The sequence below is a fragment of the Medicago truncatula genome, chromosome 4 (genome assembly GCF_003473485.1).
Source record: "Medicago truncatula cultivar Jemalong A17 chromosome 4, MtrunA17r5.0-ANR, whole genome shotgun sequence".
Taxonomy (NCBI): Eukaryota; Viridiplantae; Streptophyta; class Magnoliopsida; order Fabales; family Fabaceae; genus Medicago; species Medicago truncatula.
This window is the reverse complement of record NC_053045.1, coordinates 37,875,115-37,885,636: the sequence shown is the minus strand read 5'-3', so window position 1 is coordinate 37,885,636 and position 10,522 is coordinate 37,875,115. Positions and strand designations below refer to the sequence as shown.

Sequence of the window (10,522 nt, the reverse complement as noted above, 5' to 3'; positions counted from 1 at the left end):
GTGTAATGGGTTGTATGTGAGAGGAAGGGCTGGAGGCTCTACTACAATAGAGATGGGTGGACTGGTGTGTGTCAGTGTTGAAAGTCCATGTGAGATTTTTATTTTTTTTTAAAATTAATCACTTGAGAAATTGCAAAACAGTTTTTTAATATACCTTGATCAATTTCAGGAACTAAAGTGAATAATGGACTCTACATTCAACGACTAAATTGACTAACGGAGTCTGCATTCATGAACTATTTTGCAATTTATCTGCATCCAGTGACTAAAGTGACGACTCATTTCCTATTCAAGGATCAAAGTGACTAATCTGAGTATTATTTTTTCGTTAAGGTGTTTGAGTTGCTTAAATTTTAGTGGTTTCTCACAATTTTATAATATTAATTTATCAATTTCTCCAACGTTTTCATGCATGAGACAGATTATCTAATCTGTTATGATGGATCAAAGTCAATAGAGATACTAATTTTCTCTCATTCCAAAATATAAAAGATTAATTTGCGTATTATTTTTTTTCAAGTGATTAAATTGGGTCGCAGGTAAATATTGAGAGACCAAATTGAATCTTTAGTTTAAATATTTTTTTTCAAGCAGCATAGTGATTATTATATATTCACCTTAAGATGAATAATTAGATAATTCAAAAAATTTGTACCAAAAAAAGAATCCAAAATTTAAATTTAAACCTGACTTATACGTATTGCGACGTTTATGTCAATTAAACTATGTTTATGATGACATATCTTTTTTTGTACAAATTTTATCATTTTTAATAATAAAAAAAATAATATGTGTCAATATTAAGTGTACTTGTTGGTATGGAGTATTTTGATGAGAAGAGTTTTTGGTTAGAGTTTAAACTCGAGTGTTTTAATCCAAGACTTTCTTGAAAGAAGATAGACGCAAAAGATAAATAATGAGTCCATTTGGTAAAGTTAAGCTATAAACTAGGTTATAGCGGACAAGCTAGTTTATAGGTGAAATCTTATAGATGAAAGGTCAATTGAATAAAATAATGTATTTTATAAAATTAGCTTTAGAAAGTAATCGATAATTTTTTTTTTTTTTTTTGTGGTGATCGAGGTTTGAACTCCGGACCTTGCATATATTATGCATTGTCCTTACCAACTGAGTTAAGCTCACGAAGACAACCGATACAAATATAACGATATTAAAGTATATGTATGTTTAATATTTTATAAATTATAATTATAAACATTTTTAACTAATATATCTTAAATATAAATTATATTTGTTTCAAAATGTTTTTCATCTTTAAAATAATAAATGTGATATATGAAAAATTGTAGACCGTAAGTATAAATTAGAGGCCTAGAGTTGCCATATTGATTTACCCTTAGGCCGAGCATCCAAAAATAATCCAGCAATGCGAAAATAGTACTTTATTATTAGGCGTAAAACCAACTAAACTGCTCATTATTTAGCTAAATATGCTATTAAGAATTTAGATTGCATATGGATTGAAGAAACTCCGCCTTGTATTTATGTAGTCTTGACATTTGATTAATTGCCAGACTTTTGTTAATGAAATTGTTTTTAGCGTAAAAAAAAGGCACTCCATTGATTACTTTTCACTCCAATTGTTTAAGAAAATAATAAGTTTTATTTTATTTTGTTTTACGTATTTAAGTAAAAAAATTTGTATGTTAACCCTCTGATTCTAAAAAAAAATATCGAAGTTCGAACGTGAGCAAAAACAGACCTAGCTAGTCGAAGGGACGATCGTCACCCCAAAAACTATAAAAGCATGACTATGTATATTGAAATCCATGTACTCGCCCCTCTAAAGATAGAGAGACGTGTTGTTGTAGACCATGAAAATTCGTGTTTCCTGTACAAATTATGCATCCCGTCCAACATATCAAACTAATGTGTCTCTTGCTCCTATTGACGAAAATGGTGACACCAACCATGAACATCAAAAAGGCCCTTAAATAATACTTCATGGTCTGATGAAGCTCCTCCTCCTCCTCATTAGTCAGGTCCTCCAACTCGTTGCATCTACTAAGGTGTCTCTCGCAGCTTCTGCGGCGAAGGAATGCTCACATTTTCACCCCATTGTGAGCCTGTCTCCACCATAGCCTCGTAAAAAGATACACCTGATTGAGTAGTCATTAGCTCAATTCTCAACTCGTAACTGTAGTCACTGTACTCCATCAACTTTCCTTCGATGGGGATGCGTAGAAGACACACCACATCATCGAGTGTGACACCCATCTCCCCAACATGTAGATGGATGATGTTGGTCTCCTCATGCCACCTTTTGGACAATGTGGTGATACGAGAGCAAGGTTGATGTTTTGAAAACCAATCTGAAGAAGCGGGGGCAAAATCGAATCCATTAACTCAATCCTATAACCAATCTGCACCCTGTCCCGAGACTGTCAACTTGTCAGCCTTATGCTTCTTTCCGTGCGAGGAAGGGGTCAGTCGATGTGTCCTTCGAAACTGAAATACAAAAATGAAAACAAACAACAAACCATTAAAAATATAAACATTTGAATAACTAAAAAATAAACATTTTAACGTAACAATTAAATCGCAAAAAAATAATAATTAAAATGAACACTTTAAAATTACACTTAAATCGTTAAAAAAACATTAAACATTTTAACATAACAATTAAATCATAAAAAAAATTAAAATAAACACTTTACAATTAAATCGTTAATAAACAATAATTAAAATAAACATATAAACATTTCAAGATAGCAATTGAAACAAAAAAAAGACAATAATTAAATTAAATTAAACCATTATAACTACTTCAGCGTCGCTCCAAAGCCTGCATGACACATATCAACCAAACCTTGGTAGTAGTGATAAGTTACTAGGGTCCCCAGGAAAACCCTTCGGTATCTCCTGGTGCTCAGGGTCAACCTCACCATTCTCGAGTCGGCTGCTCGCAGTAGCGAAGGTCCTCCTCATGATGTTGTGTAGGTCCACTATATGGTACGAACCCGTTTGGGACAACAACACCTCCTCGCTCCTACATCTGCTGTTGCGTCCCCTTCTAATAAAAGGGCGTGCAACCACCCTCTATGCTCGTGCACTCCCGATCATCGTATCATTGTCGAGTCTCTGTTTGTTTAGGTTGTCAGATATATCTACACAACATAAAAACAATGCAAAAAATCAATTAATTTTTTATTGAGACATTTTATCAAGTATCTAAACTTCAACGTAAACATTATAAGTACGTTGTGTAATTTTAATATCTAAACTACCACATTGCACTCAAATCTACTATAATCAACTTTTACAATCAAATTTCCAAGTAATTTCATTATTAACATGCAAAAAATCAATTAATTTTTCATTGAGACATTTTATCAAACATATAGAGTTCAACATAAACATCATGAATTCATTCATTATATCATTTTAATTTTAAACTACCACATTGCACTGAAACTTACTCTAACCAACATTAACAATTCAATTTATAACAAATTTTATCATTAACATGAAAAAAAAATCTATCAATTTCAACAACCCTTAAAACTAACATTTCAGAACTTTTGTCAAAAAATCAAACTAAACGTGGAAGTAACACCTATAGAACACGGGTTAACTTTCTATCAACTAGATGTGGATTTTAAATAAATTAATAAATTGTTTATTTGATTTAATTAACTAATGAATTTCTGATCATCTCTTTTTTTTTAAAAAAAAAATTTCTGATCATCTATTATAATCATAAAGGTTAATTAAGTTTTTACAGTTTTGTTCTTAGTCTCTACAAAATAAAATCATACTTTTTAGTTCTAGTGATATTTTTCTTAAGCATTTTAGAAATTAAAAATGTTGATGGAAAATTTTTATAGGGACTAAAAATACTGATGAAAAATTTTATAAGAACTGAAAAATATAATTTTATTTTGTAAGGACTAAAAACAAAATTCTAAATATTTACATAGACTATTTACTTAATTAACCCTAATCTTAATTCACCACATTTATTTTGCCAACCAAGCATATAAATTCTTTTCCATCATGCAATTTCGTAAACCTTTTTCTTTCGTAAACTTATGCATTCTTGGAGGATACGAAATTACACACAAAAATTACCTGCTACTACCGGTCATCTAGCATCCATTCATAAGCCCACCCACTAAAACCCTTAACTCGCTGTTAAACCTTTAACCCAACAAAAACAACCTCAACTCAACAATGGCGAAACCATACGCCGTAGGTTTCTTTTCCGCCATCGCTGCCGCATCTGGCTTCTCTAACCACCACGCTTTCTCCGACTCTCCCCCTCCTTCCGACGATCCCGAAACCCCTCCGCCGCCACCCAAATTCCGAAACAACAATCCTAGAACTACCTCTGCTGGGTTTGATCCAGAACCTCTCGTCAAAGGAGCCAAAACCCTACACGATATCGCTACTTCACCTCATGGCAAAAATGTTGGATTTTTATTCCCTTCTCATTCTTCCATTCATACCCTTTTGCTTTTTTATTTATTTATTTTAATTTCTCTCTCTTTTTTTTTTTTTTTTTGCTGTTAAAGGTTTTTGAGAATATTAAAAAGAGAGAGGATGAAAAACAAGCTGAATTTGCTGCAAAGGTTGCCGAGTCTAATCAAATCAGAGCTCAACATGAGGCTGTAAGTTTGTTTATCCTAGTAAAACCATATTTTATGTATTTTTTATTTTATTCCATGTTCTTAATTTTAGTATGTTTTTGGTTCTGCTTCGACAAAAATTGATTTAGTTTTAGTAAAATTGATTTTAGTTAAGAATAAGTATGTTTGGTTATGCTTAACAAATAATTGTTTTTGAGTGAATTGATTCTGCAAAATTGATTCAAGATAAAATTGAGTTGAATGTGAAGTAATTTATGTTATGATATATTCAAGTAATAGTGAATTGAACAATAAATTTGAGTGTAAACATCAGTTCTAGAATTAGAAGCTACAATTTCTTGCTTTAAGTAGAATCAATTCTTGAGGCAAATTCAGTTATGTCCGAGGCCAATCAAACATGTTAGAATCAATTTTATATCTCTAGAATCAATTGTGGATCCTCTAGAAGTGAAACCAAACATACACTAAGTTGAATGTTTGGATGTGTTCAAGTTAAAGTGATTGAAAAGTAAGTTTGAGTGTAAAAATCACTTTTGGAGTCAAAAGTTACAAAATATAGCTTCAAGTTAGAATCAATTTTAGAGTCAAAATCAATTCCAATTGGCATCACCCAAACATGTGAAAATCAATAATGTATGTTCGGTATCACTTTTTGCTCTCCCTGTTGTGAAACCAAACACAGTTGGAAACTGTTCCGTTTTCCTAATTGTGCACACTTTGCATGGGATTTTCAAGTTTTAGTTATTGTAAGTTGAAGTCGTCTGAAAGTTTAATAAATCATATCATTGCCTTCAAGTCATCTCATAGTTTAATGAATCATATCCATTGCCTTATAAGTTCTAGCTGCATGATGAAAATGAATTTGTTTCATTGCAATTTGCAAGCATCCTTCGAAGTTAAACAATTGAATATTAATTAGCTTGAAAACTTTTACTTTCATTTGTGTGTGTATCTTGTGTTTTTCTTTCCAGTATTTCAACTGTTTTTTCTTGCAGGAAAGACAAAGGATTGCATATGAGGAAAAAAAGAAGCTTGGACAGCTTCAGGATCAAATCAAATCCCAGTTGGCTAAGTATAAGGATGAGTTGACGAGGAAGAGGATGCAGGTATTGAATCTTTTGAAAGTTTGGTTTTTTAATTTTGGTCATTTTAATAGTCTTTCTCATTCTTGTATTATTATTGTAAGGCAGAAAATGAACAAAAGAGAGCAAGGAACCAAGAGCTAGTGAAAATGCAAGAAGATTCTTCAATCAAACTGCAGCAAGCTCGGCGTGCAATAGAAGAACAGATTCAGGCAAATCTAATGCAGACTGAAGCAGAGATCGCTGAGATTGATCGTAAGACAATCAAAGTAAAGGCTGACGCAGAAGCAGAAGCAGATGCACTTGTAATAAAGCAAACTGAGGATGTTAGAAGGCGAGATATATATAATAACGCTAAGATTGAAACAGAAAAATGGGTTGCTTCCATAAATGCTACTTTTGACCATATTGGAGGTACATTTTTCCTAGTTAGTATGCACTGTGCAAATGGTTACATTGACGATCTAAAAAGATAACTGTCATCTCTACATTTATGCATTTGCTGATTTGAATACATGGACTGAATCATTAATTATGTGCATACTTTGCGTTTAAAAAGAAATTACATGTTGATTTTTGTAGCAATATGTAATTTTATCTATTTTACTTTCCTGATGTTGTTTACTCATTAATGAGTAATGTAGAAGTTTGCGGGTTGTATTTACTTTTACATGATGTATTCTATATTAACTTGTTTGATTAGCTCCATTACTGTTTTTACTTGAATAGGTTAGTTAGAAAAACTCCACACGAATCCCTATGTTTGAAAATCCAGTCTATCTTTTGCAGGGGGTGTAAAAGCCATTCTAACAGATCAAAACAAGTTAGTTGTAGCAGTTGGTGGAGCTACTGCTTTGGCAGCAGGAATCTACACGACAAGGTATAAATTGTTCACAAAGTTTGTAATGAGCTACTGAAAATGAGGAAGGTGGGCAAAAATGTAATCAGAGAGTATTATTTTTGCCAAGCCTTGTTTATTTTTAGTTACAGATATTCAACTTCAAATGCCCATTTCTCTATCTGTCTGTTTCATACAAATAGAAAAATTGTACTTTGTTGTCGTTTGAATTGTATGCATAGTTTGTATTCACATTGGACTTGATGTTTTGTAGGGAAGGTGCACGGGTTATATGGGGATATGTTGATAGAATATTGGGACAACCATCATTGATCCGAGAGTCCTCCATAGCGAAATACCCCTGGTCTGGCACGTTGTCTCGTATCATGAGCTCCCTGTCCCGACGTACTGATCTAGAATCTGCTTCAAAAGTCAGAAATGGTTTTGGTGATGTAATTTTGCATCCTGATCTTAATAACAGAATTGGGCAGCTGGCATCTGCAACTAAGCATACAAAAGAACATCATGCACCATTCAGAAACATGCTTTTTTATGGCCCTCCAGGAACAGGAAAGACAATGGCTGCTAGAGAGTTGGCTCGTAGATCTGTATGATTTTGTACTTTTTCTATCGATCTTATTCCAGTTTTCTAGTGTTTCATACTATCTACCTGGTTTTTCCTATGTTCTAGAGAAGTTTTAAATTTTAAAATACTATCTACCTTGGTTTTTCCTATGTTCTAGAGAAGTTTAAAATACTATCTACCTTGGTTTTTCCTATGTTCTAGAGAAGTTTAAATTTTATGCTGTGTGATGAATTTTATCATATGTCATGATTATATTAGCAAAACTATCTTCTCATTTTAAGTATTTTTCCGTCTTCCTTTTCATAAGTTTTCAACTGATGAATCTAAAATAATCTGTTTTCAAGGCTCTCAAAATTTATTTTCCCCTAGTGTGTTTGTAAACTCAATTTCAAGTTCTTGATTCTTTGGAATGTAGTTCTCAATACAAGTCGAATTACTTTTTTATTTTGGGGAGTAGAAGTTGATGTTAAGTATCATGCTCTGGGTTATTGCATATTTTAAGAAACGTTAAAGTATATCCATTACAGTTGATTTTTTGTGCTCATAATTTTTTAAACATTATTTTTTCCTTTAGATATACTACCTCTGCCCCTTATTATAAGTTACCATCTTTACAATTTCATACATATGAAGAAAGTTATATAGTGTATTCCAAACTTCTCCTTTAATTATTTGGAAAGAAGCTTATATTTATGGACTTTTTTTTCTTTTCAAATAAGACTTCTCTTTAGAGACAAAAGTAGTATCATTATTTTGTCTCATTTTTGTTTGGATTCATTGCAGGGATTAGATTATGCATTGATGACCGGGGGAGATGTTGCGCCACTTGGGTCGCAGGCTGTCACGAAGATACACCAATTGTTTGATTGGGCCAAGAAGTCAAAAAGGGGTTTATTGCTTTTCATTGACGAAGCTGATGCATTTCTGTGCGAGTAAGCAACACTTCTTTCATGTTTTTATCATTTACTCTCCTTCTCCTTGCCTGCGGCAACACAAGTTGATTAGGATCTGCTAGATGCCTCCAAAGAGGAAAAAAAGGTTGCACAATATTAATATGCAGCATGATATGAAATCAACATTTTTTGCACCAAAGTTGACCAAGCGAATTGATTGCATTGGGTAAATTTTACAGGCGGAACAAGATTTACATGAGTGAAGCACAAAGAAGTGCACTAAACGCACTCCTCTCTCGTACAGGTGACCAGTCCAAAGACATAGTCCTTGCCCTTGCCACTAACCGTCCCGGTGATCTCGATTCAGCCGTGTCAGACCGTATTGATGAGGTCCTAGAATTTCCCTTACCTGGAGAAGACGAGCGCTATAAACTTCTTAAGCTCTATCTGGACAAGTACATTGCCCAAGCTGGATCAAGAAAACCTGGTTTAGTCCAAAGACTATTGAAAGGAAACCCACAAAAGATAGAGATAAAAGGAATGACTGATGATATCATAAAGGAAGCTGCGGCTAACACCGAGGGATTTTCTGGAAGGGAAATAGCAAAACTGATGGCAAGTGTCCAAGCTGCTGTGTATGGAAGCAAGGACTGTGTTCTTGACCAAAGCTTGTTCCGAGAAGTGATTGATTATAAAGTTGCTGAGCATCAACAGAGAAGAAAATTGGCAGGTGCTGATAAACCTAGTGCATGAGAATTGAAGGAAGATTTTGGAATTAAAGTATAGTGAAGTTTTAATAACTATTCAATGTTTATGACTATATGTAACAGCTGATTATGGTTTTTTGTCACGCTGAAAATTATTTTCTCCCTTGACCACTAATCTTTGACTATAGTTGCTGTACTGTGTGATCAAGGAGAGGTTCTGTTTTACATCGCATTTATTTTATAATAATATGATTTTTTGGTTTCATTACTTTTATTGATGATGTTGGGTGTGCAAAGCACTTAGCAAATAATAATTCAGAGGAAGTTTAATTGATCTGCTAATATTATCACCACCACAACTATTGAAGACATGTTGTGTATTATTTAATTAATTCCTTTGCTTTTTTTAAAAAACATGTTTTTAACCCGTGTGTTAAGCTCTATCATGCGTGAAATAATTTTTTGTTTATTTTGGCGTATTGCAGGAGTGAATTTTGTTGGTAAATTGATAATTTTATGGGAAATGTTAACGAGTGCTTTGGGGTACTCTTTAAGCATCTAAAGTGGTACTCCCTCCGTCCTAATTTATAAGTAAAAAACACTAATTCACATTTATTAAGAAAACTAACACGTAGTGATTTGAGGTATAATTTTTTGTGTTCTCCTTGGAATAAGTTTTATGGAAAGATGTAAAAATAATTCTCATTGGTTAAAAATCATGAAGAAAATAAAAAGGTGAACAAATTAAATGCAACTTGCATTTAATTTTACATTGGAAAAGATGATTTGTTTGAAAAAACATAAAAATAGCATAAAAGTTGGTCTTTTTTGCTTATATGTTGAAACAAACAAAATGAGATTTTTTTGCTTATATTTTAGGACGGAGGGAGTAACATTTTATGAAAGTTTATGCATGCTTGTGCATTTACGACATTGCAAATTGAAGTCTTTGCTTTTTTTTAAAGAATAATTTATTCATTATGAATGCTTAAAAAGTGCCCTGGAGGCACTCGTTAACAAGATCTTAATTTTATGATCAATCAAATCAAATTTTACTTTCCAAAATGAAAAAAAATCACATAACCGTTTTTTTAATAACGATTGTTTTAACTTGAATACTTTTGTGCTCATTTTACATATAATTATAAGATAAGATTAACTCTCGAGTTTAATTATGTTCCCTAATTTTGTAGATATGCTTAGAATATCATAATAAACTTTACGATGAAACTTTAGAGTTTTTAAACCGGACGAATTAATTATGAATTGTTAAATATATTCATAATTATGCGAAAGTTCATAATTCATTCGTCCCTCATTTAAATACTTCAAAATTTAGTGGTAAATACGTTATAAAAAGCAATTAACGGAATTTGACTTATGAGTGTATACTTACTAAAAATAAAATTACAATTTTGCATGTTTTGGTTGAAAAATCAAAATAAATAGAGGCATAGTCGCAATGCTACAAGACTTGTTAGATCTTCTCTATGTATTTTTATAGAGGTGGCGTCAAAAAATCAACTAAAAATTTGATTTCTCAATCGAGATTTCCCTTATTTTATTTTGAGCTTTTATCGTTTAAAAATTCATAAGAAATATGTCTCTTGTCGGAAAATTCTAATTTTATGTAAAAACTGATAACTTAATGTCCTAAATATGCTTGCAAAAAATGATGAAAAAACTCAACCTTCATGACATTTTTCTAGACTTTATCTCTAATGGAAAAATATGAGATCAAAAATAAGAAGAATATCATATTACACTTTTATGAAAAAATTCAACCATCATGACATTTTGATTACA

At 32.2% G+C, this 10,522-nt stretch overlaps 1 protein-coding gene across 1 annotated transcript; it reads left to right on the top strand.

The window, feature by feature from the left end:
* The first annotated feature begins 4,137 nt into the window (after positions 1-4,137).
* LOC11438794 (ATPase family AAA domain-containing protein 3C) lies at positions 4,138-8,965 on the top strand. The gene is made up of 8 exons (XM_003607377.4): positions 4,138-4,431; positions 4,536-4,631; positions 5,606-5,716; positions 5,797-6,106; positions 6,482-6,572; positions 6,805-7,138; positions 7,900-8,048; positions 8,249-8,965. Exons 1-8 carry the CDS (start codon positions 4,195-4,197, stop codon positions 8,760-8,762), a joined length of 1,842 nt encoding a protein of 613 aa, XP_003607425.1. The 5' UTR covers positions 4,138-4,194; the 3' UTR covers positions 8,763-8,965.
* The last annotated feature ends 1,557 nt before the right edge of the window (positions 8,966-10,522 follow it).

Bases quoted from the DNA above. Each gene is read 5' to 3' on its own strand.
- LOC11438794 (XM_003607377.4), top strand. From the start codon at position 4,195: ATGGCGAAACCATACGCCGTAGGTTTCTTTTCCGCCATCGCTGCCGCA. The intron at 6,107-6,481 runs GTACATTTTTCC...TATCTTTTGCAG, and splicing joins TACTTTTGACCATATTGGAG to GGGGTGTAAAAGCCATTCTA. The intron at 8,049-8,248 runs GTAAGCAACACT...TAAATTTTACAG, and splicing joins GCTGATGCATTTCTGTGCGA to GCGGAACAAGATTTACATGA.